The sequence below is a fragment of the Lynx canadensis genome, chromosome E2, assembly GCF_007474595.2.
Source record: "Lynx canadensis isolate LIC74 chromosome E2, mLynCan4.pri.v2, whole genome shotgun sequence".
NCBI classification, from domain to species: domain Eukaryota; kingdom Metazoa; phylum Chordata; class Mammalia; order Carnivora; family Felidae; genus Lynx; species Lynx canadensis.
In genome coordinates this window covers 13,677,833-13,704,881 of record NC_044317.1, presented here as the reverse complement: position 1 = coordinate 13,704,881, position 27,049 = coordinate 13,677,833, and the positions used below count along the sequence as shown (strand labels likewise).

Here is a 27,049-nt window from a genome sequence, read left to right as displayed (position 1 = left end):
AACACACAAAAGACAGAAACTTAGCCAAAATGATAAGATGGAGGAATTCTCCCCAAAAGAAAGGTCAAGAAGAAATCACAGCCAGGGATTTGCTCAAAACAGATATAAGCAACATATCTGAACAAGAATTTAGAACAAGAGTCATAAGACTACTATCTGGACTTGAAAAAAGCATAGAAGACACCGGAGAAACCCTTACTGCAGAGATCAAAGCTGGAAAAACTAGTCAGACTGAAATTTTAAAAATGCTATAACTGAGATGCAAAACTGAGTGAATATAGTCACAATGAATTGAAGAAGCAGAGAATAGGTGATATAAAAGATAAAATTATGGGAAAAAATAAAGCTGAAAGTAAGAGGGAAAGGAAAGTATTATATCATGAAGGAAGACTTAGAGAACTTAGTGATTCCATAAAACAAGACAGTATCTGTATCATAGGAGTCCCAGAAGAAGAGTGGGAAAAGGGGACAGAAGGTTTATTTGAAAAAATTATAGCTGAGAACTTCACTAATCTGGGGAAGGAAACAGGCATTCAAATTCAAGAGGCATAGAAAACTCTTCTGGAAATCAACAAAAACAGGTAACACCATGACATCTCATAGTGAAACTTTCAAAATACAAAGATAGAGAGAATTCTGGAAGCAGCTATGGACAAAAGGTCCTTAACCTACATAAGGTTAGCAGCAGACCTGTCCACAGAAACTTGGCAGGCCAGAAGGGAGTGGCAGGAGATACTCAATGTGCTGAATGGGAAAAATATGCAGCCAAGAATTCTTTATCCAGCAAGGCTATCATTCAAAATAGAAGGAGAGATAAAAAGTTCCCCAGACAGGGGCGCCTGGGTGGCTTGGTCGGTTAAGCGTCCAACTTTGGCTCAGGTCATGATCTCGCGGTCTGTGAGTTCGAGCCCCGCGTCGGGCTCTGTGCTGACAGCTCAGAGCCTGGAGCCTGTTTCAGATTCTGTGTCTCCCTCTCTCTCTGCCCCTCCCTTGTTCATGCTCTGTCTCTCTCTGTCTCAAAAATAAATAAACGTTAAAAAAAATTTAAAAAAAAAGTTCCCCAGACAAACAAAAACTAAAGGACTTTATGACTACTAAATCAACCCTGCAAGGAATTTTAAGGGGGACTCTCTGAGTGGAGGAATAAAAAGAAGAGCAAAGACTACAAAGGATCAGAGAACATCACAGAAACACCAAGTATACACGTAACACAGTGGCACTAAATTCATATCTTTCAGTAATCACTGTGAATGTAAATGGAGTAAATGATCCAGTCAAAAGACATGGAGTATCAGAATGAACAAAAAAAAAAAAAAAAGAAAGAAAGAAAAAGAAAACAAGATTCATCTACATGTTGCCTACAAGAGACTCATTTTAGATCTAAAGACACCTGCAGATTGAAAGTGAGTGGAGGGAGAAACATCTATGATGCTAATGGATGTCAAAAGAAAGCTGGAGTAGCCTTACTTATGTCGGACAAACTGGATTTTAAACCAAAGACTGTAGCAAGAGATGAAGAAGGGCATTTTATCATAATTAAGGGATCTATCCATCAAGAAGATCTAATAATTGTAAATATTTGTGCCCCCAACTTGAAAACACCCAAGTATATACATTAGTAACAAAGAAATTCATTGATAATGATGCCATTATCAATGGTATCAATTTAATACCCCACTTACAGTAATGGACAGATCATCTAAGCAGAAAATCAACAAGGAAACAATGGCTTTGAATGACACATTAGACCAGATGGACTTAACAGATATTTTCAGAACATTTCATCCTAAAGCAGCAGACTACACATTCTTCTCGAGTGCACATGGAACATTCTCCAGAATAGATCACATACTGGGTCACAAATCAGCCCTCAACAGGTACAAAAAGATTGAGATCATACCATGCATGTTTTCAGATCACAAGGCTATGAAACTTGAAATCAATCACAAGAAAAAAATTGGAAAGCCCTCAAATATGTGAAGGTTAAAGAACATCGTCCTAAAGAATGAATAAGTTAACCAGGAAATTAAAGAAGAATTAAAAAAATAATGGAAGGGAATGAAAATGAAAACATGACAATCCAAACCCTTTGAGATGCAGCAAAGGCAGTCCTAAAGGGGAAGTATATTTTAATTCAGGCCTATGTCAAGAAGCAATCTAACCTTACACCTAAAGGAGCTAGAAATGGAACAGCAAGTAAAGCCTAAAGCCACCAGAAGAAAGGAAATAATAAAGATTGGAACATAAATAAATGATATAAGAACAACAACAACAAAACCCCCAGTAGAACAGATCAATGAAGCTAAGAGCTGGTTCTTTGAAAGAATAAACAAAATTGATAAACTCCTAGCCACACTTATCAAAAAGAAAAGAGAAAGGATCCAAATAGATGAAATCATGAATGAAAGAGGAGAGATCACAACCAACACCAGAGAAATACAAACAATTCTAAGAGAAACAGGAAAAATTATATGCCAACAAACTGGGAAATCTGGAAGAAATTAACAAATTCTGACTCTCACACACTACCAAAAGTGAAAAAGAAGAAATAGAAATTTGAGCAGACCCATAACCAGCAGAGATTGAATTAGTTATCAAAAATCTCCCAAAAAACAAGAGTCCTGGGCCAGATAGCTTCCCAGGGGAATTCTACCAGATATTTAAAACAGAGTTAATACCTCTTCTTCTCAGACTGTTCCAAAAAATAGAAATGGAAGGAAAGCTTCATTCTATGAAGCCAGAATTACTTTGATTCCAAAACCAGATAAAGATCCCCCCCCTAAAAAGGAGAATTACAGGCCAATATCCTTGATGAAACTGGTTGCAAAAATTCTCAGCAAGATACTAGCAAATCAAATTCAACAGTACATTAAAAGAATTATTCACCATGATCAAGTGGGATTTATTCCTGGGCTACAGGGCTGGTTCACTACTTGCAAATCAATCAATAAAAGATATACCATATTAATGAAACAAAGGGTAAGAACCACACGATCCTCTCAATAGATGCAGAAAAAGCATTTGACAATATATAGCATCCTTTTTTGAAAGAAAGTAGGTACCCTCAAAAAGGAAGATAAAGGCCATATATGAAAGGCTCACAGCTAATATCATCCTCAGTGGGGAAAAACTGAGAACTTTGCTCCTAACATCAGGGACGCAAGAGAGATGTCTACTCTCACCATTGTTGTTCAAGATAGTACCGGAAGTCCTAGCCTCAGGAGTCAGACAACAAAAAGAAATAAAAGGCATTCAAATTGGCAAGGAAAAAGTCAAACTTTCACTCTTCACAGACAGCATGGGCTCTACATGGAAAACCTGAAAGACTCCATGAAAAAAATGCTATAACTGATAGGTGAATGCAGCAAAGTCGCAGAATATAAAATTAATGTACAGAAATTGGCTGCATTTCTATACACCAATAATGAAGCAACAGAAAGAGAAATCAAGGAATCAATCCTGTTTACAAGTACACCCCAAACCATAAAATACCTAGGAATAAGCCTAACCAAAGAGGTAAAAGATCTATATCCTGAAAACTATAAAAAGCTTATGAAAGAAATTGAAGAAGACAGAAATGGAAAACCATTCAATATCCATGGATTGGAAGAACAAATATTGTTAAAATGTCCATACTATGCAAAGCAATCTGCACATTCAGTGAAATCCCTATCAAAATAACACCAGCATTCTTCACAGAGTTAGAACTAACAATTCTAAAATTTGTGTGGAACCCGTAAAGACCCCGAATAGCCAAAGAAATCCTGAAAAAGAGAAACAAAGCTGGAGGCATCACAATTCTGGACTTCATGCTGTATTACAAAGCTGTAATCATCAAGACAGTATGGTACTGGCACAAAAACAGACACATAGGTTAATAGAACAGAACAGAGAACTCAGAAATGGACACACAAATGTATGGCCAACTAATCTTTGACAAAGCAGGAAAGGATATCTAATGGAAAAAAGACAGTTTCTTCATCAAATGGTGTTGGGAAAACTGGACAGCAACATGCAGAAGAATGAACCTGGACCACTTTCTTACACCATACACAAAAATAAATTCAAAATGGATGGAAGACTTAAATGTAAGATGGGAACCATCAAAATCCTAGAAGAAAAAAATGGGCAACAACCTCTTTGACCTTGGTCATAGCACCTTCTTACTAGACATGTCTCTGGAGGCAAGGGAAACAAAAGCAAAAATGAACATTGGGACCTCATCAAGATAAAAAACTTCTGCACAGTGAAGGAAACAATCAGCAAAACTAAAAGGCAACCAATGAAATGGAAGAAGATATTTGTAATAGACATATTGGATAAAGAGTTAGTAGTCAAAATCTATAAAGAACTTACCAAAATCAATACCCAAAAACCAAATAATGCAGTGACTAAATGGGCAGAAGACATGAATAGACAGTCTTCCAAAGAAGATACCCAGGTGGCCAACAGACACACGGAAAGATGCTTACTATCACTCATTATCAGGCAAATGCAAATCGAAACCACAATGAGATACTACCTCACACCCTTCAGAATGGCTAAAATTAACAACTCAGGCAACAACAAATATTGGTGAGGATGTGGAGAAAGGGGAACTCTTTTGCACTGTTGGTGGGAATGCAAACTGGTGCAACATCTCTGGAGAACAGTATGAAGTTACCTGAAAAAATAAAAAACAGAACTACCCTACAACCCAGTAATCGAAATACTAGGTATTTGTCCAAAGGATACAAAAATGATTCGAAGGAGCACATGCACCTCAATGTTTATAGCAGTCCTATCAACAATACCCAAATTATGGAGAGAGCCCAAATGTCCATTGACTGAAGAATGGATAAAGAAAATGTGGTGTGTGTGTGTGTCTGTCTGTGTGTGTGTGTGTGTTTGTGTGTGTGTGTGTACACACACACAATGGAATATTACTGGGCATTCAGACAGAATGAAATCTTGCCATTTGCAACAACGTGGATGGAACTGGAGTGTATTATGCTAAGTGAAATAAATCAGTCAGAAAAAGGTAAATATGAAACAAATGAAAATAGGGTAAGGGAAGGAAAAATAAGATAAAAACAGACAGGGAGGGGCGCCTGGGTGGCGCAGTCGGTTAAGCGTCCGACTTCAGCCAGGTCAAGATCTTGCGGTCTGGGAGTTCGAGCCCCGCGTCAGGCTCTGGGCTGATGGCTCAGAGCCTGGAGCCTGTTTCCGATTCTGTGTCTCCCTCTCTCTCTGACCCTCCCCCGTTCATGCGCTGTCTCTCTCTGTCCCAAAAATAAATAAAAAACGTTGAAAAAAAATTTAAAAAAACAGACAGGGAGACAAACCCATAAGAGACTCTTAAATATAGAGAACAAACTGCGGGTTGCTGGAGGGGGGTGGCTGTGGGATGGGCTAAAATGGGTGATGGGCATTAAGGAGGGCATTTACGGGGGTTAAGCATTGGATGTTATATGTAAGTGATGAATCACTAAATTTCCTGAAACCAATACTACACTATATGTTAACTAACTTGAATTTAAATAAAACAAACAAACTAAAATGACCAGGGCTTTAAGGTTATTGAGAATCCAGGTCAGACCTAGCATGAGCTCAGTGACTAACTGCTCTGGTTCTTAGCTTCCTCTTTGCTTTTAAATCCTGTAGATTTGCCTTTTTTTAATGCATGCTCAGCTGCACATTTATATAGGTTATATTTTATCCAGTCTTTCTAGGTATTTTCTGGTGGAAGAGCTTTCAGGTTACTTGTTCTGCCATATTGTAGGTGGTAGGGCTGCCATAATGTGGATGGAAGGCACATCCCTTGGGAGGGGATTTGTGTTTATTGTTCACAGGGGCATCCCAGGAGCATCACTATCTCTGAACAGTTTTATGTAGGTCTAAGTTTATGTCTGGTATCCTATTTCTCCTGGTTGAAAAACTACTTTTAATATTTCTCGTAGCACAGCTCTATTGGAAATTCTCTCTGTTTTGTCTATTTGAAAGAAAGTATTTTGCCTTCATTTTTGAAATGTATTTTCTCTACAGTTTAGAATTCTGGGCTGACAGTTCTGCATAATTTTTTCAGGAGTTTAAAGATGTCATTTCATTGTCTTTTGGCTTACATTTTTCTTAAGAGAACCCTGCCATAAGTCTTATCTTTGTTCCTCTGTACATAACTATGTCTTTTTTCTTGGGCTGCCTTTAAGATTTTGTGTTTATATTTGATTTTTAGCAATTTGAATAAGATATGTCTAGATGTGGGTTTTGTTTTTGTCTTTGGTCTTTGTTGTTTTAAGGATTTTGTTTTGCTTTTGTTTAGTTTTGGTTTCCATCCTGCATGAGGTTCCAAGCTTCCTAGATCTTTCATTATTTTTGGAAAATCTCAGCCATTATCTCTTCAAACATTTTTTTCTGTTCCATTCTTTCTTGCTGTTTCTTCTGCCTGGCGGGAAGTTCTGTCTGCCACAGGTATAACGGTCTGTACCTTTCCCATCTGCCCTGAGGGCGGGTGGATTGTCCATCTTTAGATTTCAGGCTACTTGTTTGCTCTGCAACATCTCCTTTCTGATTGGTTCGAGAAAAGTTGTGATTTTATTGTTTAGCTGGCTTTTCTTCATTGTTAGGGTGGGCGACCTCTTTCTAGCTTTCTGCATCCCAGGTAGAAGCAAGACCCATTGAGCTAATTTATAAGTCAACCAGCAAAGGCAAAGGCAAAGTTCTTTTGAAGATTAGTGTCTTTTGACATTGTCCATAAGTGCCTATAGAGACTTTGCCATCTTGTGAGATTCACAGAGTTCGACTGAAGGAGAAAGAAGCAGGTTAACTGGCTCACCATGAGTTAGAAAGCATGAACCTTTTTTTTATTTAAAAGGGCCTTCCACAACCACATTCCATAATACACATTAAAAACTGCCTGTTACACTGGTATTTTTCCTGTGAAAAATAAAATCCACTTAAGGTGGAAAACCAGGTGCAGGCAGCATATCTTCCTGGAATGTTTGACTGAATCCTAAAAACTACACATAAATGGAACTTATTATATATCATAGCCATACAAAAGTGAAGCAAAATCACTGCATGGATTTCATAGTGTGAAGTTGCATGACAAGATCTAAAACTTTTCTATCCATATAACTATGAATGCCAATCATCTTCTCCGAATATAGAAATACTTGCAAGGTAAAATGGTAAGTCCACTCAAGGACTAGCTAGTAATCATAACGACATCAGAAACTCTAGTCCAACATTCCCATTTTACAGATGATGGAAATAAGGCCTGATAAGGGAAATGGCTTATCCAAGTTCTCCCAGTAAATTAATAGAAAAAGCCTAGATCAGAACTAACATGGGCCAGTTCTGGGCTTACTTACCCTCAGATCCACTCCTTGCCCTTTCCAGGCTCTATTCAGTATCTCTGGGCTGTTAGCCTTCCTAGCTGCCTAGGCCAGCTGGATTCCTGTTGGGTTTGACCACTGAGGGGCAAGGGGGAGGGCACTAGAAGGAGATTGCAGGGTAGCAAACAGCCAGGGCATTTCTCCTCCTCCCTCTCAGACTTCAGCAGAGTCCCCAGCGGTGAACCATCTCCTCTTTGGTTCTAATTGTCAGCAGAGCAGCCTGCCGTGGTTTCAACTTCTTCTAGGTCCCCAGGATCTGATAACACTTCCTCCTCTTCTTGTGTCTCCAACCCAGGAGTGGAAATGGCTAACTGCTGTTACTAACCCCTGAGGAATCTCACCATCTTAAGTTGGGCTTCTCATCTCTCTCATCAATCTCTCAAATTCCCTGTTTGCAAATATTTTTGCTTTTCTGTTTAGATATAGTATCTATTCATGATACAGTAATTTCATGTTCTTTCCACAAAATTGTATTTTCCAACCATGCTGTCAATTTTGTGAGCTACCCCAAATCCTTCCAATAAATCCCTTTTCTGTTTAAGTTAGCCAGAGTTGGTTTCTTTTGTTTTCAACTGAGAACCTTGCTGGCTCCAATGAGAAAGGATGTAATTGAACTTGTGGTCACATTGCATTGAATCAGAATCTTGGTGGAGATGCCCTGACAAGCATCCTTTCTAAAAAATGGACAGGTGGTTTTGTTGCCCCCACAGGGGTGAGGACCACTCTTTCAGTTAATATGATTGCCAATAGACATGGGAGGGCAATGGATATACTGTGAGACTTTGCAGTGAAAAAACCTAGGGTCTCCTGTTTGGTCCCGTTTAGAGTCAATACACAGTTAGAAACAGTATCTCATGGGAAATTCTTTAAAAAACAGATCATATTCTTTTTATTGAAATAACGATTTAATTAATGGCTAAGTTTATAAATGGTTGGGTTCATATAAATTTTAAAAATAAAACTTTATTTGCCTGTCTGTTGCCCTCATTAGAATATGAGCTTCTCAAATGCAAAGGTTGTATCTAACTCTTTTCATTTGTATTTTCCTAGCATCGAATATAGTGCCTAGAAGAAATAAGTGCTCAATAAATGTTTATAGGATGCCTATCCAACAGTATATCACAAAGGCAAAGCTACAGCTATAAACCTCTACAATAATTTAAAGTAAAAAAAAATTCTCCCAGTACTATAAAATAGGCATAATGGTTTTTATATGAATAAAAGGAGTTGCAATGTACTGTAAAATATACAGAGAACATAAACAATTACTCTTCAACTTTATTACAGATTTGATGTGAAAGTCTAGTAGGTACCAGAATAATTTTGACTCTTAAAGTAAGATTAATTTTGGAAGGTGCAATAGAAAAGTTTAGGAAGCAATCTCAAAATCTAAAACCTCAGGTTAGGAATCAGCTAATAAGAAAGATTGTCTGAAGAAAACATACTAATATTATATTCCATATTTAATATAACAGAGCCAATCTTGACCTTTTGCTAAAATATTGAATCTAAATTGAACTAAAATATTAGTTTTCAAGAGCAGTTTATAGGGAATTGAACAAAAACTCAAAATCTTTGTTATGTCTCCTTATTTTTTACGAACTCGGGTTCTGTCCCTAATCAAGCACTCAGTATTAATGAGAATATTATATCAAAACCAAACATTTTGGTAGACAGAGCCAGCCTTATGCCCTTGAGAGACAATGCCTTTTACCTCTTAGTTAAGAGCATTTTCTGATACTTGATATTTTCTAGCCAGTTCAGCCTGTCTGCCTGTGGTAAAAATGAAGGACGAAATCGAATTATAGACAATGTTTAAGCACCAGAACTTAATACACTCTACCCAATTAACAATCTGATTTATTGAGAAAGCTTAGGCTAAGTAACATTGGTGATCCCAGGTGATTTTTTAACTGCTGAAGAAATTGAATGTAATATAAACCCCACAGTGAGCACAACAGGAAAGTATCTGTTACCTTTGTATAGAATTTGGATTTCTGGAGGTCCTAGAGAGGGGTCTCCTTGTCCATAGAAAATTAGCTTGGGTTTTGCAACTGAGATAATACTATCCAGTTGATTTCAAAACTGTGCCTTTTGCCACCAAGAAATGTTTGAAAAGAAAATGAAAGCACCATGTAGGAAGAAAAATATTAGAAACTAGGGAAGCAAAGATAGAAGAAAATATCACAACATTGTTCCCAAAGTCAGGAAACTGGGCCCAGTTGTCAATTCTTAGATTCTTACTGATGCCATAAGGAAGGAAAAAACTTTTAAGGCTGTGAGATTTATTTTGGATGACTTACCTTCATCTCAGGAAGCAGGGATTCTTGAGATACAGAAAGTCTGTTCCTTTTTTGTTCCACCAAGATGTTATAAAGATTATTTAATGATTACAGATATTTTTATTTCACTCTGAAAGTTGGTTATAATTCAATCTGCAACCTCTTCTGAGATACTTCTGTGAGTACAGAACTGTGTGGGGGGTGAGAGACACAAAGATAAGCCTAACTAGGTGGTTTCCATGTTCAGGGATGGTTTGGGTAGGCAGGAAGAACTTGAACTTGAAGGCAACTCCACCACTACCTGTTGGGCAACTTTGGGCCAGTTGCCTGCCCTTTTGGAGCATCTATTTTCTCATGTCTAAAATGCAATAATAGTACCTACTTACTGCAGGTTTTTTCCAGGATTACAAGGTTTGGCATATGTAAGGTGCCCAGTGTAGTGCCCAGTATGGAGTCCATGCTCATGGAAGTTTATTTGCTTTCCCTTTCCTGTCATCTCAAGAGTCTGTAGCTATTGACAGGGCCAGGCATGAAAACTAACTGTAGTACAAGGTGAACTGAAGTAAGAAGTGAAAAGAAAGTCACAGCTCTGAGAGGAAAGAGACTTTGTTAACAAGACAGAGAATCAGGGAAGAGTCTATCTAAGAGGTGGCTTTGAGTCTGAGCAATTTTAAGTGGCTTTGGGAGAATTATGACCTGTGGAAAATGGTAAGTATTCTTGTGTGACCTTAGTGGTCTATGTGGAGGGCACAGTCTAGTTGGAAGAGGGAGGTGGTGCAGTGCTAGGTGAGGTTCAAGTGTAGAGAGCAGAGCCCTCTCACCCTGTCCCTCCCCATTCTGACTTGGAATGTGACAGGTGTTTGGGACATTTGGACAGATGTATGTGTTTAATAAGAATGCAAAATGTAGTTGGGAGCAGATTGCATGGGACCTCAAATGCCTAGGACTTTGAACTTGATTACATAGATTATGAGGACCACTGAAGGTGTTTGAACAAAGATGAATGTGTTACTACCTGTGTATGTTTTTTGCAGTATCCCTAGAGCAGTGTGAAGTATTGAGAGGAGAATAATAAGACCTTGAACTCATCTAAACAGCCAAGATCATCCTCAGGCCATCTCCCATCTAGAGGCTGCCAGTGAGAGAGATAACATAAATAATAATAAACACTTGTTTAGCACTTCCTATGTGCCAGGCATTGTTTTAAGCTCTTCACCTGTACCAGCTCCTTTAGTCCTCCCTACAGCCCTATGAAGTAGGTGCTGTCATCACCCCCATAGAGACAAAATGTTCAGTGACTTGCTGTAAGGTCATGGCAGAGCTGGATTTTGAACTTCTTAGGTGGCTTCATGCTAAGGACCACTACTGCATAGAGCCTCGACAGAAATGCCCGGAGTTCGCTGGAGGATTGGTGCTGTAGGTGTGGGAAAATCACAAAGGCATGGGAAGATAAAGAAGTGAAAGTAGAGGGAGATCCAAGTAGAGAGCCCCGGAGGAAATAAACAGTTGCCCGTGGTAGGAAGCACTGAACATCTTGCAATGATGATCACAGGTACCACCAAGTGCTACCCTTGCCACAGCTATCTCCTCACCGAAGAAAGTTCAGGTTTTCTGACATTAAATTCATTATCTAAGGAAAGATTTAAGGGATGAAACTAAAAAATGGTTGTGATGGAAGTAAATAATCAGAAGCAGCTTAGCCTGCCAGATACATTGTACAACGCATTACTTTGAAAAACTAGCAATTTAGAGAAGTGAAATGGACCATGAAAATAATTAAATGGGCTGGGTTTTTTATTGAAAAGGAAGAATGCTGTAAGTTATTTAAGGTACTTCATGGTCAGATCCAGCTTCTCTCTTAACACTTCCAGGGAAATTAGATGAAACTATTTCCTGTTCCCAAATCTACCCTATCACTCCATAATGTCTACATGCCCAAATTCTATTTTCCACACAGGACTTGTCCCCAGTTTGCCTTTTTTTCAAAAAAAAAATTTTTTTTTAATGTTTATTTATTTTTGACACAGAGAGACAGAACATGAATGGGGGTGGGCAGGGGAGGGGGGTGGGAAGAGAGAGAGGGAGACACAGAATCTGAAGCAGGCTCCAGGCTCTGAGCTTCAGCACAGAGACTGACCTGGGGCTCAAACTCGTGAACCATGACATCATGACCTGAGCTGAAGTCGGACGCGTAACCGACTGAGCCACCCAGACACCCCCCAGTTTGCCTTTCTAAATGTTCTCCACCCTTCTCCAGCTTGCTGTCACCCAGAGGGCTGACCTGTATGGCTTAGGTCAGCAGACTCCCAAGGCTTTGGCTTCTAGTTCGGTTCAGCCAGTAGGGGTCCCAGCAGGTGATGAGACAGGAGGATGAGGTCAGGACAGTTTCTCCCCTAGTGTCTTCTCTGTGAGGCCACCTGGGCTGTCTGTCTTGACTGAAGCTCTTTGCTCCTCATAAGGCAGCATTCTCAAGTAGGACTCTTGTGGGCTTCAAAACCACCGCTGCTCCTTGGCTCTTTGGGCCTAGAGGTCATAAAGGCTTTACTGTTTATAGCCCTGGGGGATTGTATCATCTTTTGTAGTTCCTGTATATCCCTAAGCCCCTTTTCAATAGACCCTTTGTTAAACTGCCCTCAAATTATCTTCCTGTGATTGTGTGATCTTTTGGGACTCTGATATATTTTTCCATTATGAAAACTTCACTGAACTGTCACAAAACTTGATTCTATCCCTTTGAAGGTACTGTTCTGTTGCAGCTTACAGTATTTGCATACATGTTTTAAGTCTGACCGCTGGAATCACTCAATGAATGCTAAAAGAATGGCTGAAAGGCAAGGACACAAGAATATTATGATACCATTTAAATTTCTCTTAGACTTGTTGATCTGTTACTGCTATTTTAACCTTAAAACCCAAATCTTTCACATTAGGGGGTAAAGTATACTGTACCTCTGATTCACTCATTCGGGGTGGGGGGTCTGAGCTGTCTACAGAACTACAAGTCCTGTCTGTATCTTCTCCTCCTCCTCTCACACGTGTCAGGGTGTGTTCTGATGGTGCGTCTCCATGTGTGCTGCAGGCCTTTCTCCGTAGAGCCACCTGTTGGAACTCTTAATGTGGGAGAGTCCATGCAACTGGAAGTGGACTTTGAGCCACAGACTGTGGGCAATCACAGCAAAAGACTTATTGTGCATTATGACACAGGTATGTGTTATTCTTTGTCCAAAGTTCTACATGTTAAGAAAGGTCAAGTGGAAAATATGGTGAAGCAAAGTAGCAGGTGGTTATTTTGGCTGCATTAGAGTAAGCTAAGAGCCACAAGGTAAAGAACCGAAGAATGAATGTCTCCAACAGAAATAATGTTGATCCAGATATATGTCCCGCCTGACTGGTTTCTCCAGTGCTTGAAAGCCTAAGAAATACAGAGCTCTGGAAGGAAAGTATACCCTGCAGTCACACAGATAGTTTAAGGTTATTTATATGTACATGGGACTTGAAGGTAAATTAATACCATGTTTTCCATTTGATTTATTACTGCATTTGTCTAACATCATAAAAATGTGAACTCCAATTCAGAATGTTCTTGTGTGTACCCACTAGTCTATGTAAGGCCCAGCTGCTTTAATTCTTGGAATGTGCAAGTATCTTACTTAATGTCTTACTTAAATGAGTACTGTGTCTACTGCCACTAGCATTTTTTGAAGGCCACAGTCTGTATAATCATGAAAATTATACAATTGTTTTTGCTAATATTTAATTTATGGTTGTGTGGACTGCATGTACATTATGCAAGTCCCCAAAGTTGGTTTTCAAATTAATATTTTACCATTGCCATTTATTATTTCATGATTTTTCTCATTTTCCTCTCCCTTCTTCTTTAACCATTCATGTTTATTGACCCAGATTGTCTGCATCAGAAGGCCACTGTAGGCAGAAAACACAAGGGCACAGCCAGGGAAAGAGTAACAAATGACATGTAGTTCACAGTTCAGACTTTCTGGCTTTGTGGATGCGTATCTGAGCGGGACGTTCGAGTCCTTGCCTATGGACCTGTGGTTAAGCGGTCCAAGTTCCACATTGCCTGGCATAACAGCGACACATACCCAGTGGTACCATCCATGTATCTTATCTTTTAGTGTAGGACGGAATTCCCTGGCTGCTCTCAAGACAAACCTGATCTGAACCAGCTTAAGCACAAAGGGGAAAGCTTTGGCCCATGTAATACAAGAGAGGAAGGTAAAAAGCACAGTTTATAACACAGCAGGGACATCCATTTTTCCGAAGTAGTTGTGTCATTTTACACTCCCACCAACAAAGTTTGTGACTTCCAATTGCTTCACATCCTTGCCAATAAAGTGTTGTCTTTTTTTCCCTCCTGCTACCACATAGTGTTGTCTTGATCATTTTAGACATGCAAGTAGTGTCAAGCTAGGTCCTCTAGTGGTTTTAATTTTCATCTGATTAATGATGTTGAGCACCTTTTCCTGTGCTTTCTGGCCATTCATATATCTTTTTTAATGAAGTGTCTGTTGAAGTCTTACTCATTTTTTATTGAGTTGTTTTTCTTTTATTATTAATTTGTAAGAGTACTTTATAACTTGATATTCTCAGTACTAACCATTTGTCAGATATATGTGCCGTTAATATATTCTTCCAGTCCGTAGCTTGCCTTTTCATTCCCTTCATGTTTCTTGATCAGCAGAAAATTTTAACTTTGATAAAGTCAGCATTCCCAATGATATTCCTTTAAGATGAATGCTTTTTGCCTTCTTGCTAAGAAATGATTATCTTCTCCAAGATCACAAACATAGTCTCCTATGTTTACTTTTAGAGGGTAATAGTTGTAGCTTCAATGTTTAGGTTGATGGGTGATCTTTGAATTCATATATGTATATGTGTGAGGTAGGGGCTGTGTTTAATTTTTGTTCCCCATACAGATTATTGGCTCTTCTCCCTTCTATTATCTTGTTCTGGAATTCCAATTAGTTACTCTATTGTTCTGTTTCTATTACTACTTTACTATTTATTCCTTTTAACCTTTATTTTATGTTTTCCATCTCTGACTCTGTAACACTTCTCTGGATACTTTCTTCTCCATTCACTAATTCCCTCTTCCATGAAGTCTCATCTGCTGAGGTTTTTTTGTTTTTTTTTTTGTTTTTTAATGTTTGTTTTTGAGAGAGAGAGAGAGAGCAAGCGAGCAGGGGGAGGGCAGAGGGAGAGGGAGACACAGAATCTGAAGCAGGCTCCAGTCTTTGAGCTGTCAGCATAGAGCCTGACGCAGGGCTCAAACCCATGAACTGTGAGATCATGACCTGAGCCGGAGTTGAACGCTTAACCGACTGAGCTGCCCAGGCACCCCTCATCTGCTGAGTTTTAATTTTTCCATTCTTGTATGTATTTTGCTTTCTGAAATTTTATTTGGTTCTTGATTAAATCTGTTCTTAAATCTGATTGCTCTCTACTCTTTCATTTTTCAAGTTTCCCTTTTATTTCTTAAATATGTTAAACATCGTTATTTTCGTTCTGCATCTCATCACTTAAATATATTATATCTGCTTATTTATTTATTTATTTATTTATTTAGTTTCTGTTTATTGTTTATGATGGTTTTCAACCACAATATCTATAGGGGAGGAAAAACATATTTTTCCTCCACCCTTCTAGGCTTTTGGGTGGAGCCCTGTAACAAAAGACAGATCAAGAAGAGAAAAGCATACATTTATTTAATATAAGTTTTCCTTTGATGCAGGCAGGCTGAGTCTGGGGACCCAGAGGGGTCCTGCAGGAGCAGCCAAGAGGGTCCTCGGCTTCATGTAGGATGGAAATCAAACATGAGCCCACAGGAAATAAGAGCAGAATTTATTGAAGATATAGAGAGCTCAGATACAGACACAGCATTCGACAAACTCAGAAAGGGAAGGAGGGGGTGTTGTCTTTGTTCGGATTCTGGTATACGTGTCCCCTCAGGCATCCAGGAACTGGTTAGAAGACCAAGGCCCAGGTGTTATTCTTGGAGCCAGGGAACCTTGGCATCAAGATGTATAGAGCCTTGGTCTGGAATGCACATATGCTGGCTTCCTCAGGTCCTTCTCACCTGGCCCTTCCTTAGATATCATCTATTCTAGAGGAATCATGAACTCCTTGTCCCTTACCAGGAGGGCATTCTGAGGCATGTGTAAAGTGGGCTGGGGTTGCATGTCCTGGCAAGAACAGAAAGCAGGAAGAAGAACAAAAGCTGATTTTTATGGGGTCCTTCCATTTCCCCATCTCACCTTGGCATGGGAGCTTTCAGAAAGAAATGAAGACCTTGAAGAAGTAGTTAAACCTGGGTATTTTTTTGCTAGGTTTGATGAAGAGTAGAGTTGTGGAAAAATGTGTTAGGACCAAAAGGGGTATGAGCTAAGTGTAGTAAACTTGGGAAAACAACTTCCTCTCAATGTCCCTCTGTCTCCAGACAAGTCTGCTCCTTTCATCCAAGTACAGGAGGGTACTTCTCACATGTGGGTCTTACGGCCTGCTTCAGTGGAAGATCAGAAAATCCTTTCTTATCTGCCGTTTCTCGGATTCCTTCCACTTGAAATAGTATGCCAAGGTGTGCCATATTTTGGGACAGTGTGTGCTGAACCCCATCATATCTCCTGCCCTTTTGTGTTTTGTAAATTCTGGATTTAGCATCCCCACTTCAGGCAGACCCTCAACTTTATCTGCCATCATATGCACACAATGCAGTAGTTAAAGGAGAGGCTCAAGGGTTAACAGAAGCCATTACCACAAAAGACAGCCTTGGTACCACATTATTTCCTACAATTCTTCACCTCACTTTGATGTTCTTATTATCCTATAGGGTTAGGGATCAATTTTAAAGTAGTTTAAAAAGTATTTTGTTGAGAAGTTTGGTTATTTCAAACCTCAGTTTAATTTGCTGGTAAAATTGACTCTAATTTATGTCTTTTTTCACATCGTTCAACATTATTTATTTCCTACTATTCTGTAATCCTCTCCATATATCATATTATAAACACGGTTTATCCCTTCATGTATTTACGTTTTCTCTAGTTTCTCTCAGCAGTTTTCTGGGTAGAAGTCTCAAACACTGTGGTTAGATTTATTCCTATACATTCAATATTTTGTATGTTTGTGTAAGTGATTTTTTAATTACATTTTTATTGAGGTATAATTTAGGCACAATAAGATGCACAGATGTTCACTGTACAGTTTGATGAGTTTTTTCACATTGTAAATACCTGTGTAACCACCACTCCCTGTGAGACAGAGAATATCCACAGCTTCCGAGAGTCCCTCATGCCCTCTACAATCAGTCTCTCCATCCCCATCCTAGACATTTGAGGTCCTGTCACTCCATATTAGTATTGCTTGTTCTTGGACTTCAAATAAATGTGCTCACATAACACATCCTCTTTTGTGTCTGGTTTCTTTCACTCAACATAATGTCTTTGACATTTATGCATGTTGTTGCGTGTATCAGAAATTCCCTATTTGCTCCTGAGAAGCATTCCACTGTACAGTTATACACAGTTCATTCATTTTCCTGTTAGTGTAACTTTAGACCGTTTGAAGTTTGGGGCGATTATGAACAAAGCTTTAATAACAATTCTTGTACGAGTTGTATGTGTGCATATGTTTTTACTTTGCTCAGGTCAATGTTTAGGAGTGGAGCTGCTGGGTCCTAGAGTCGGTATATGCTTAACTGCTTAACTTTCTGCGGAACTTCCAAGCAGTTTCCTAAAGTGGTTGAAGCATTTTCCATACCGCAACCCGCCCCCCCAACACTGGCAGTGGATGAGGGCTCCAGTTACTCCACATTCTCATCAACTCTTCGTCATTGTCAGTCTTTTATTTTTAGTCATCCTACTGGGTATGAAGTTATCACCAGCCAAATGTCAGCAAAAGCCTATGTATTTCATTTTTAATTGGCATTTCTGTATATGACTAATAATGTCGAGTGCCTTTTCATGTGCTTTGGACCTTTTTATGTCTTCTGTTCTCGTGTGTATTCAGATTTTTTTGCCTATTCTTTATGGGGTTGTTTGTCCTTTTGCTTTTGACTTGTAGTTTTTTAAAATATATTCTCAATATAAGTCTTTCAGAAATAATTATTGTGAATATCTCCTCACAGTGGATTATTTTTCTAATTTTCTTAATGGTGTTTTTTCATTAGCAAAAGAATTTAATTTTTATGAAGTACACTTTATCATTTTTTCCTCTTATAGATAGTATGGTATTTTTCTTCTAATTTTATTTTCTTAATTTTGGAGGGTATATCAAAAAAGGAGTTGACTTTTGTATATCGGTCTTTTATATCTTCTCACCCTGATAAATTAACTTCCTGACTCAGTTTATCTGTAGATGATTTTAGATTTTGTATATATACAATCAGGTCATCTGCAAATAATGATAATTTTATTCTTTTTCAATCCTTAAGCCTTTTATTTCTTATTCTTTCTTGCAGAGCTAGGCCTTTAGCACAGCGTTCAATGGTAATGATGATGGCAAACATCCTTCTCTTGCTCTCAGTCTCAGAGGGGAAATACTCAGTGTTTCATCATTTAGTATGATGCTTTTGGTGGGCACTTTATCACATTAAGAAAATTCCTTTCTATATCTAGGTTTCTAAGACCTTTAATTTTGAACAGGTATTGGCTTTCATCCATTACTTCCGTATTTTTTGAGATGATCATATATGATTTCACCTTTTCATGTAATGGCTTTGTCTTTAATCTGAAAAAACAAATTGGTCTCATAAAACAAGTAGGGAATTATTCTACTTTTTTTATTCTCCGGAAGGGTTTTGTTGTCATTTCTAATATTCATGTTATTTTTTTCTTTAAGTGATTGAAAAATTCATTTTTCAAGCTATCTGGGCCTGGAGACTTTTTTTGTATGAAGGTTGTAAGTTATTCAGTTATTCAACTTATTTAGTACACTTAGATCTACTCAGATGTTTCTTTTTTTTTTTCTTGTATAATTTTTGGTAAACTTTTTCAAGATATCTTTGCATTTAATCTAAAAATTTTAATTTGTTGGCATACATAAAGTTTATCATAATAACCCCAAACTTTGTAATGTCTGTAGGATCTATAGTGATATCTCCTCTTTCATTACCGGTATTGGTAATTTCTGCCTTTTCTCCTCTTTCTTTCTTTCTTTCTTTCTTCTTTCATGAATTTCAACAAAAGCCTTTGTGTTGTTAGTGTTGATACTGGATGAAAGTGAAAAGTATGAGTGTTAATAAATTCAGTCACTGATACATTTCTTCCATCTGGATCTCTGTATCTTTGTGAGTATCATTTTTGTTAATGTCAAACCCTAAAATTAAGTATTGGAAAAAATGTGGCCTTAGAATCATGTTTTGATACTATATCACAAGAATGAAGTGTAGTCAATCTTTTGTTGGTAAACATATCAAATAAGTTATCTTTAAGATATTATTCATGTTTAACTCATCTTTTTAAATATTTTGGGTCATATTTTTTTAAATGTGTATTTATTTTTGAGAGAGAGAGTGCAAGCAGGGGAGGGGCAGAGAAAGAGGGAGACACAGAATCCAAAGCAGACTCCAGGCTCTGAGCTGTCAGCACAAAGCCCGACGTGGGGCTTGAACTCATGAACTGTGAGATCATGACCTGAGCCGAAGTCGAACACTAAACTGACTCAGCCACCCAACTGCCCCTCAGTCATATTTTTAATACATTTCACATATGCATACTCTAGTATATTATGTATAGTATATATATAATTTATAAACAAATAAGTACACATGGTAGGAATATAATGTCAAAAAATTTTATTTGGTTGGGTTTTGAGGCCAACAGCTTAGAGTGCTCATAGATCAATAGAATCAAAGCTTGAGAGAAGATCTAACTAATAATCAAATCTAGTTCTTAGATTTTACAAATGAAAAACTGAAGCTTTAAGAAATTAAGTGGCTTGCCCAACGTTGCATATGGAGCCAGAAGCACTTTTAGAACCCAGGCTCAAAGTCTAACCTCCTGTGCAGTGATTTCTCCACCAGAGTGGGTCACCTCTCTAATCTGTTGTATCACTCCCTGTGCATTTTCACTCCCTTAATCCGTTGACTTTGAAATGCAGCTGCTTTCTCTCAGTGGCCCTCAATCTGGATTTTACTTTTAGGTAAGTATTTGGATTGGCACCCATACTTACATTTGTAGTCCTGTGCTAAAGGAAATGAATATCTGTGTACTAAAATTTAATCACTGTGGCAAAGTTTATTTCCACACTGTGAGGTTTGTTGTCGACTTTGGTTCACAAATGAAGTCATTTTCTAAAGATTGCGGATAGAAGTAGGTAAACTATCTTGTAGCATTTTTCTTTACATGAAATGAACAGCTAATAAGAATATGCTTTCATCTTTATTGTGGGTTATCAATGACCAGAACCTATAACCTTTCATTAGTGAAAAACAGTAATGACTGTCTAAACACAATTAATTAATCATGGAGCTTTTCCAAGCAGCTATGATCATTGCCTTCTCTTTTCACTAAATAAGCATCTGACTGAACTTTCTGCAGCTGTTTAAGTATGAATTGATTTGAGGAGGGACATTTAGCATGGATTTTTTTCACACTTCCCCAAACAATATTCCAGAAGGAGGAGCATTGATAATCCTCAGTGGGAAGTACTCAATCACATTTCTCACAGTTGTGTTTATGCCCTTCAGTTGCTTGCCCTCCATTCTTGATTAAACAGCTAGGAGATTTTGCTTTTTTGGCAATCAGAGTTTGAACCAGTGCTCTAGCCGTTAACAAGGTTGAGTGTAAATTTCACCACAATCTAATATTTTACTCATCAGTGTATACCTGACCCAGAACTCTTCCCTCCTTTCTTATGCATATGCTCTTCTGTGGTAAAACCAAGTTGTTTAGGGAATTGATCTTAGCCCAGAAATGATTTAGTTACCTTTTTATTATGGTCTAAAACAGAAGAGCTGAAGTAACTTCATACCTTTTATAAACTAATTCCTCCTGAAGAGATTAAGAACACAGTTACTCAAGGGGTGCCTGGCTGGCCCAGTTGGTGGAATGTGTGACTCTTGATCTCAAGGTTGTGAGTTCAAGCCCCATGTTGGGTGTAGAGATTACTTAAAAATAAAATCTTCAAAAAAATAAAACAACAACTACTCAAGACTACATTCTTAACAAAATAAAACAGAAACAGAAACAAAAAACAGAACAGTTGAGTAAACTAGTTCTATCATTTCAATAAAACTGAGAAGTGAAAATATTATTTGACTAATAAAAGACAAGCAAATGGTAATTGCTTAAATTTTGCACTTTGAACTGGATGTTGAGAAACTTTATATAATCTAAGGGTTCATGGAGAAATTAGTATTCAGACAGGCTTTAAGAAAAAAGACATTCTTATTAAACCTTTGGTTACTTGAATGAACCCCTGAAGTAGGACCATAGCACTGTTTTTTATTCAATCCCTGGTGAGGTTGCTGTCACCATAAAGGTGACATTAACCACTGGCATAATCAGGAAATAGAGCTGATGCACTTACTCAGCATTTTAAAAGTATTATGTCTCTTACTGAAGAGGAGCTATTTCAATTCAGATGTCAGAAGTTGGCAAAAAGGCTCCTTTCCCCAAAGGCATGATAATGTATTATTATTAAAGATACAAGTAATCATAATATTAGTACTTCACAGGACAGCTTTACAGTCATTTTATATTTTACTCTAATAAACCACAAAGAAGTTCTTTTTTTTTCTCCTAAAGGTCAATAAAGGAATACCAAAATACAACATAGTAAGTAATTGAGTGCAATATGTTATCTTACAGTTGAAACTACTAAGTAATATGTATCTGAGCATACCTATGCAGGCTTGGCTGCATAAGCTTTGTTTCAATTGTGTGGTTATTATAGTTAATTGTAAGTGTGTGCTGTTATAATTAGAAAACCTAGCAGAACATAGTTATTACAAAAGAGTAAATGTTGTAACGTGGTTTCAGAAGCAATGGAAACATTCCTTGACCTTGTTTTCTTTTCTTCATTTCTTATTCCATAGCTGAGGATAGGGAATAGCAGAAGTTTGGACACACTGATGGTTAGAGATTGTTAGGAAGGTGGAATGAGGTTTCTGTAAATTACATAGCAAGTAGAGACTCAAGTCATTAGGTGTTTGTATTTAAAGGGACATTAGAGGACTTTTCTTAACTCCATTTATTTTATTAAAAAAACTTTTAATTGATGTATAGTTGACATACAACATACTAGTTTCGGGTGTACAACATGGTGACTGGACATTTATATACATTACAAATTGTTTGCCATGGTAAGTATAGTTGCCATCTGTCACCATACAAAATTACTGCAGTATTACTGACTGTGTTCCCTATTCTCTACTTTTCATCCCTGTGATAATTTTATAACTGAAAATTTGTACCTCTTAATACCCTTCATTTACTTCATCTTGCCCCCCCCCACTTCCCTCCCCTCTGGCAGCCACCATATTGTTCTTTGTGTTTATTTAACTCCCTTTATTTTAATGACGAGTAAACTAAGGCCCAGAGACATTAAATGACCGTATACCTAAGTAAAGCTGGAACTTGAACCCAGGTCTTTGGCACCCTCTGAGGCCAGCATACTTTCTCAATCATACACTACCTTCCATATAGTTGGGGAATACTGACTTTGCATTGCCGCGATGTGCTGGGTAAGCTCAGTCAAGTCTAGTAAGTTGTTTCCTGAGCCCTTCAGAGAATGAGCACTTCTGATGAAGTTTGATTCAGCAATTCACTTGCATGGTGAATTTGACCCTGCTGTGATGAAGAGATGAGAAACACCCTTTCCATCAACCTGCTAGTTGCTAGAGAATTTATGGCTCCACTCATACATTTTATTTATTACCCTCTGTTGTCTGAAAGTACTGAAACCACAGTATGAAATGTATTGTGTATATAGTTGGCTTCATATTTTTTTTTGTAAAATTATTTTTTTTCTTTTTTTTGTTCTTTTTTGTTTGTTTGTTTGATAGTAGCAAAATGTAATGGCAAGATGTAATGAGACTTCCACAAAACATATTTTTACTAGGACATAATAAATGACCGTGGTTAACCTCATCTACAATGATTACAACGTTCAACCCCAGAAACTAAAAAGGAAGCAAAGTGGCAACAGGCCTTCCAAGGAGACACAAAAATTCCAATGCTGGCAACAGCAACCTTATCCATTCTCACAGGCATAATATTCCTTTCACCCTATCTGTTTTCTCAGTAGCTTGGGATTGGGAACACTTTCTAAGGTTGTAGAAATAAGACAGGAGTTACTGCTTCCTTTGCTTTGTGGATCTGATGATTTGGGGAAGATAGATTGAAAAAAAATCAATGTTAGATGGTTTTCAAAAAGAGTATAATGGCTCTTGCTATATTTCTGGAAAACAGTGAGCAACTCAAATTGATGACATTAGTCCCTCTGACCCTAGATTTGTATGAAATAAGTAAGCCCTTGGATCTTTTCCCTTGATTAGATTTTAAGCAATGAAATAACTTCAAATAACTACAGAAGCACAGAAATAATATAACCAACAGCCATTATATATAACACATCTCAACATTTTGCTATACACATTTCTTTCAGATGTTTTATGGATAACTAAACTGATAATAGATTTGAAGTTCTCTCATTATTCTTTCCTGATCTAATTCCCATGGCTTGGTCCTCAGAGGAACTGTATTGGGTACATTTTAATGCTATTTTTACATATTTATCCATAAACAATGTATCTATTGTCTTGAGTAGTTTTAAACTTCACATAAGTGATATCATACTGTATATACCATTTCCCGACTTGACTTTTTCATTCAACCTTATGTTTTAAATATCTAGACACATAGACACAAATAGCTGTGATTCATTTTAACACCATGAACATGCTATAATCTACCTATTCTCCTACTGAATATTAGTATGTTCTTCCCAGTTTTTTGCTATTACAAACAGTGCCACAGTGAGTATCTCTGTATATGTCTTGTGCAGCTGGATGAGATTGTCTTTAGGAAGTGCAATTGCAGAGTTATACAGCAAGTATGTCTTGAGCTTTATTGGAAACTAAGTTGGTTAGTCAGGTGGTTGTACCAATTTGTATTTTCATCAGCATTATATGGAAATTCTTGTTTTTTCCACATCTTGCCAATAGAGTTCCAAGCAGCATTTCAACTGTTTGAATTTTGTTAATCTAATTGTTACAAAATAGTATTTTAGTGTATATTTCTCTCATTACTATTGCTATCTGACAGCTTTACATGTTTCCTGAAGGCCCTATAATGCTTCCTTACATTAAAGTTTTGGATGAGTAATGTATTCATGTGTTCAAAAATCAAAAGTTTATATTGAAAGGTGTCATTTCTACTTTACCTCATTCACCCCACACAGCTCTAATTTTATTCCAGTGTTTTTATGCAAATAGATGCAAACATGAATGCATATTCTTAATTTCCCTCCTTACATAAAAACAGCACACTATGAATTGTTCTAAACCTTACTTTTTTTCACTTAATCATATACCCTGGAGATCTTTCCATATCACCTTTTTTAATCTTATTTTTATTTTTTAAAATTTACTTCCAAATTAGCATATAGCGCAACAATGATTTCAGGAGTAGATTCCTTAGTGCCCCTTACCCATTTAGCCCATCCCCCCTTACACACCCCCTCCAGTAACCCTCTGTTTGTTCTCTACATTTATGAGTCTCTTCTGTTTTGTCCCCCTCCCTGTTTTTATATTAATTTTGTTTCCCTTCCCTTATGTTCATCTGTGTTGTCTCTTAAAGTCCTCATATGAGTGAAGTCATATGATATCTGTCTTTCTCTGACTAATTTCACTTAGCATAATACCCTCCAGTTCCATCCACGTAGTTGCAAATGGCAAGATTTCATTCTTTTTGATTGCTGAGTAACACTCCGGTGTGTATATATATATATATATATATATATATATATATGGTGTGTATATATATATATATATATGGTGTGTGTGTGTATATATATATATATATATATATATCATTCCCAGTGGTACAAATATTTTAACCACTTTTTTTTTGTTTTTACTTAAATTTTTTGCACCATGAAAAATTTCTTTTTTCATTTTTATGTAATAAAATTTCTTAATATGTTTTAGAGGAATCTGGATTTTGAGACATGGTTAGAAAACTTTCTCCTGTAAAGTTACAAATACTGTATATTGTTCTACTTTTATGGTTTCATGTTGAACACTTAAATATTTTATTCATTTGACATCTATTCTGTTGTTAGATGTAGGATATGTTTCTTCCTATGGTTACCAAGTTGTCCCAAAAGCACTTTTTTTTTTTTACAAAAAGTTTATTGTTACACCAATAATTTGGTCAATTACAAAATTGACTCTGTAATATAATACACTCCAACATGTATTTGGGCCTATTTTAACTTTTAATTCTATTCCATTGATCTGTTTCTTAATGCCATTTTAATTAGACTTTATACTATGTTTTAATTCTCTCAATTCCTATATTATTCAATTTTTAAAATAAAAAATATGGTTTGAATTTTGTCAAATTCTTTTTCAGCATCAATGGAGAACATTATATAATTTTCTCCTTAGATCTATTTTGTATTAATAGATTTTCTAATAGTGAGCCATCTTTTCATTCCTGAAATAAACTCCACTTGGTTGTGAAGTATCTTTTAATGTGTTGATGAATTATGATTGTTAATTTTTTCTTTAGGATTTTACATTGATATTCAGAAGTGTAATCAGTTTATGTATTGGCCTATTTTAATACCAATGTTATACTGAAAATACAATGTTGGAAATGAAAAACTAATTGTATTAGCTTAATAGTAGAATGTACATAGCAGAAGACAGGGCTAGTAAACCTGAAAATATCTAAACTGAAGCACAGGGGCGCCTGGGTGGCTCAGTCGGTTAAGTGGCCGACTTCGGCCCAGGTCATGATCTCGCGGTCCGTGAGTTCGAGCCCCGCGTCGGGCTCTGTGCTGACAGCTCAGAGCCTGGAGCCTGTTTCAGATTCTGTGTCTCCCTCTCTCTGACCCTCCCCTGTTCATGCTTTGTCTCTCTCTGTCTCAAAAATAAATAAACGCTAAAAAAAAAAAAAAAAAAAAAAAAAAAAAAAAAGTAAACTGAAGCACAGAGAGAAACAAAAAAGAATGGGAAAAAAAATAGAGCAGAAAGCAAAAGCCATGCAGGACACAGTCAAAAGGTCAACAATGCATATAATTGGAGTTATATAAATAGAGGAGAGAGTGGGGTAAGAAAATATTTTAAGAGATAATGGCTGAGAATTTTCCCAAAATGCCAAATGACATTAATTCATGGTTCACAAAGCTTAGCAACCACTTGTTAGTACAAACACTACTGAAAACTAAAGCAAAGAGGATGTGTTAAAAGGAGTCAGAAGAAAAAAAGACACATTACCTTAAAGGGCATACTAATAATACTGATGAGAAACTTTTCAGCTGAAATTATGAAGCCAGAAGATAGTAACATGGTATAATTCAAGTGCTGAAAGAAAAATAATGCTAATTTATAATCCTTTACTTTTTGGCAAAATCCTTAAAGACAAAACAAAGATATTTATAGACAAAAAAAAAAAGAATGAAAAACTATAACTTTTTGGTTGGCATTGTTTTTTACTTCATCACATTGAAGAAGCCATTCCATTTTTGTTTGTTTGTTTTTTTGTTTCCATTGTTTCAGTTGAAAAGTTAGCTGTATTTCTAACCATGCATCCTTTTGAAGATAATCTGTCTCTTTTGAAGATATATCTATCTTTTCCTCTGGCTGTTTTTAGGATTTTCTCTTTGTCTTTGGTTTTCTTTAGTTTTCTTTTACTACAATATATTCATGTATTAATTTCTCTTAATTTATTCCACCTGACATTTGTTGGGCTTTTTGAATTGTAAAGTGATACATTTAATCAATCCTAGAAAACTCATAACCATCATCTCTTGAAATACTGTCTTTGCTTTATTATATATTTCTTCTCCAAGTTTCCAATTAAACACTTTTATACATTTTCACTCCATCTACCTAGTCTTTTACTCATTCATTGTTCATTTTTCATATATTTTTACTTCTTCATTGCCTTTTGTATTTTCGGAATCACATTCCATTTAACTAATTTTTCATAAAATTATTAAAATTATCTTATTAATCTTATTTTTAGAGATTTAAAATTTTAGGTGATTTTATTTTATTTTATTTCTATAAGAGCCTAGAGTATGACTCTTTTTCACATTTTCTTTTTTTTTTCTGTACCTTCTTTTTTTTTTGGATTTTTTTTTCAATATATGAAATTTATTGTCAAATTGGTTTCCATACAACACCCAGTGCTCATCCCAAAAGGT

The 27,049-nt window shown here is 36.9% G+C and overlaps 1 protein-coding gene across 4 annotated transcripts in view; it reads left to right on the top strand.

Moving 5' to 3' along the window:
• The window catches only part of HYDIN (HYDIN axonemal central pair apparatus protein), a 378,288-nt gene that overhangs the window by 74,963 nt on the left and 276,276 nt on the right, over positions 1-27,049 (top strand). For all 4 annotated transcript variants that reach the window (XM_032591379.1, XM_030298918.1, XM_032591380.1 and 1 more), the window contains exon 7: positions 12,735-12,859. In XM_032591379.1, the coding sequence (XP_032447270.1) occupies positions 12,735-12,859 (125 nt within the window). The remainder of the gene's footprint in view (positions 1-12,734; positions 12,860-27,049) is intronic.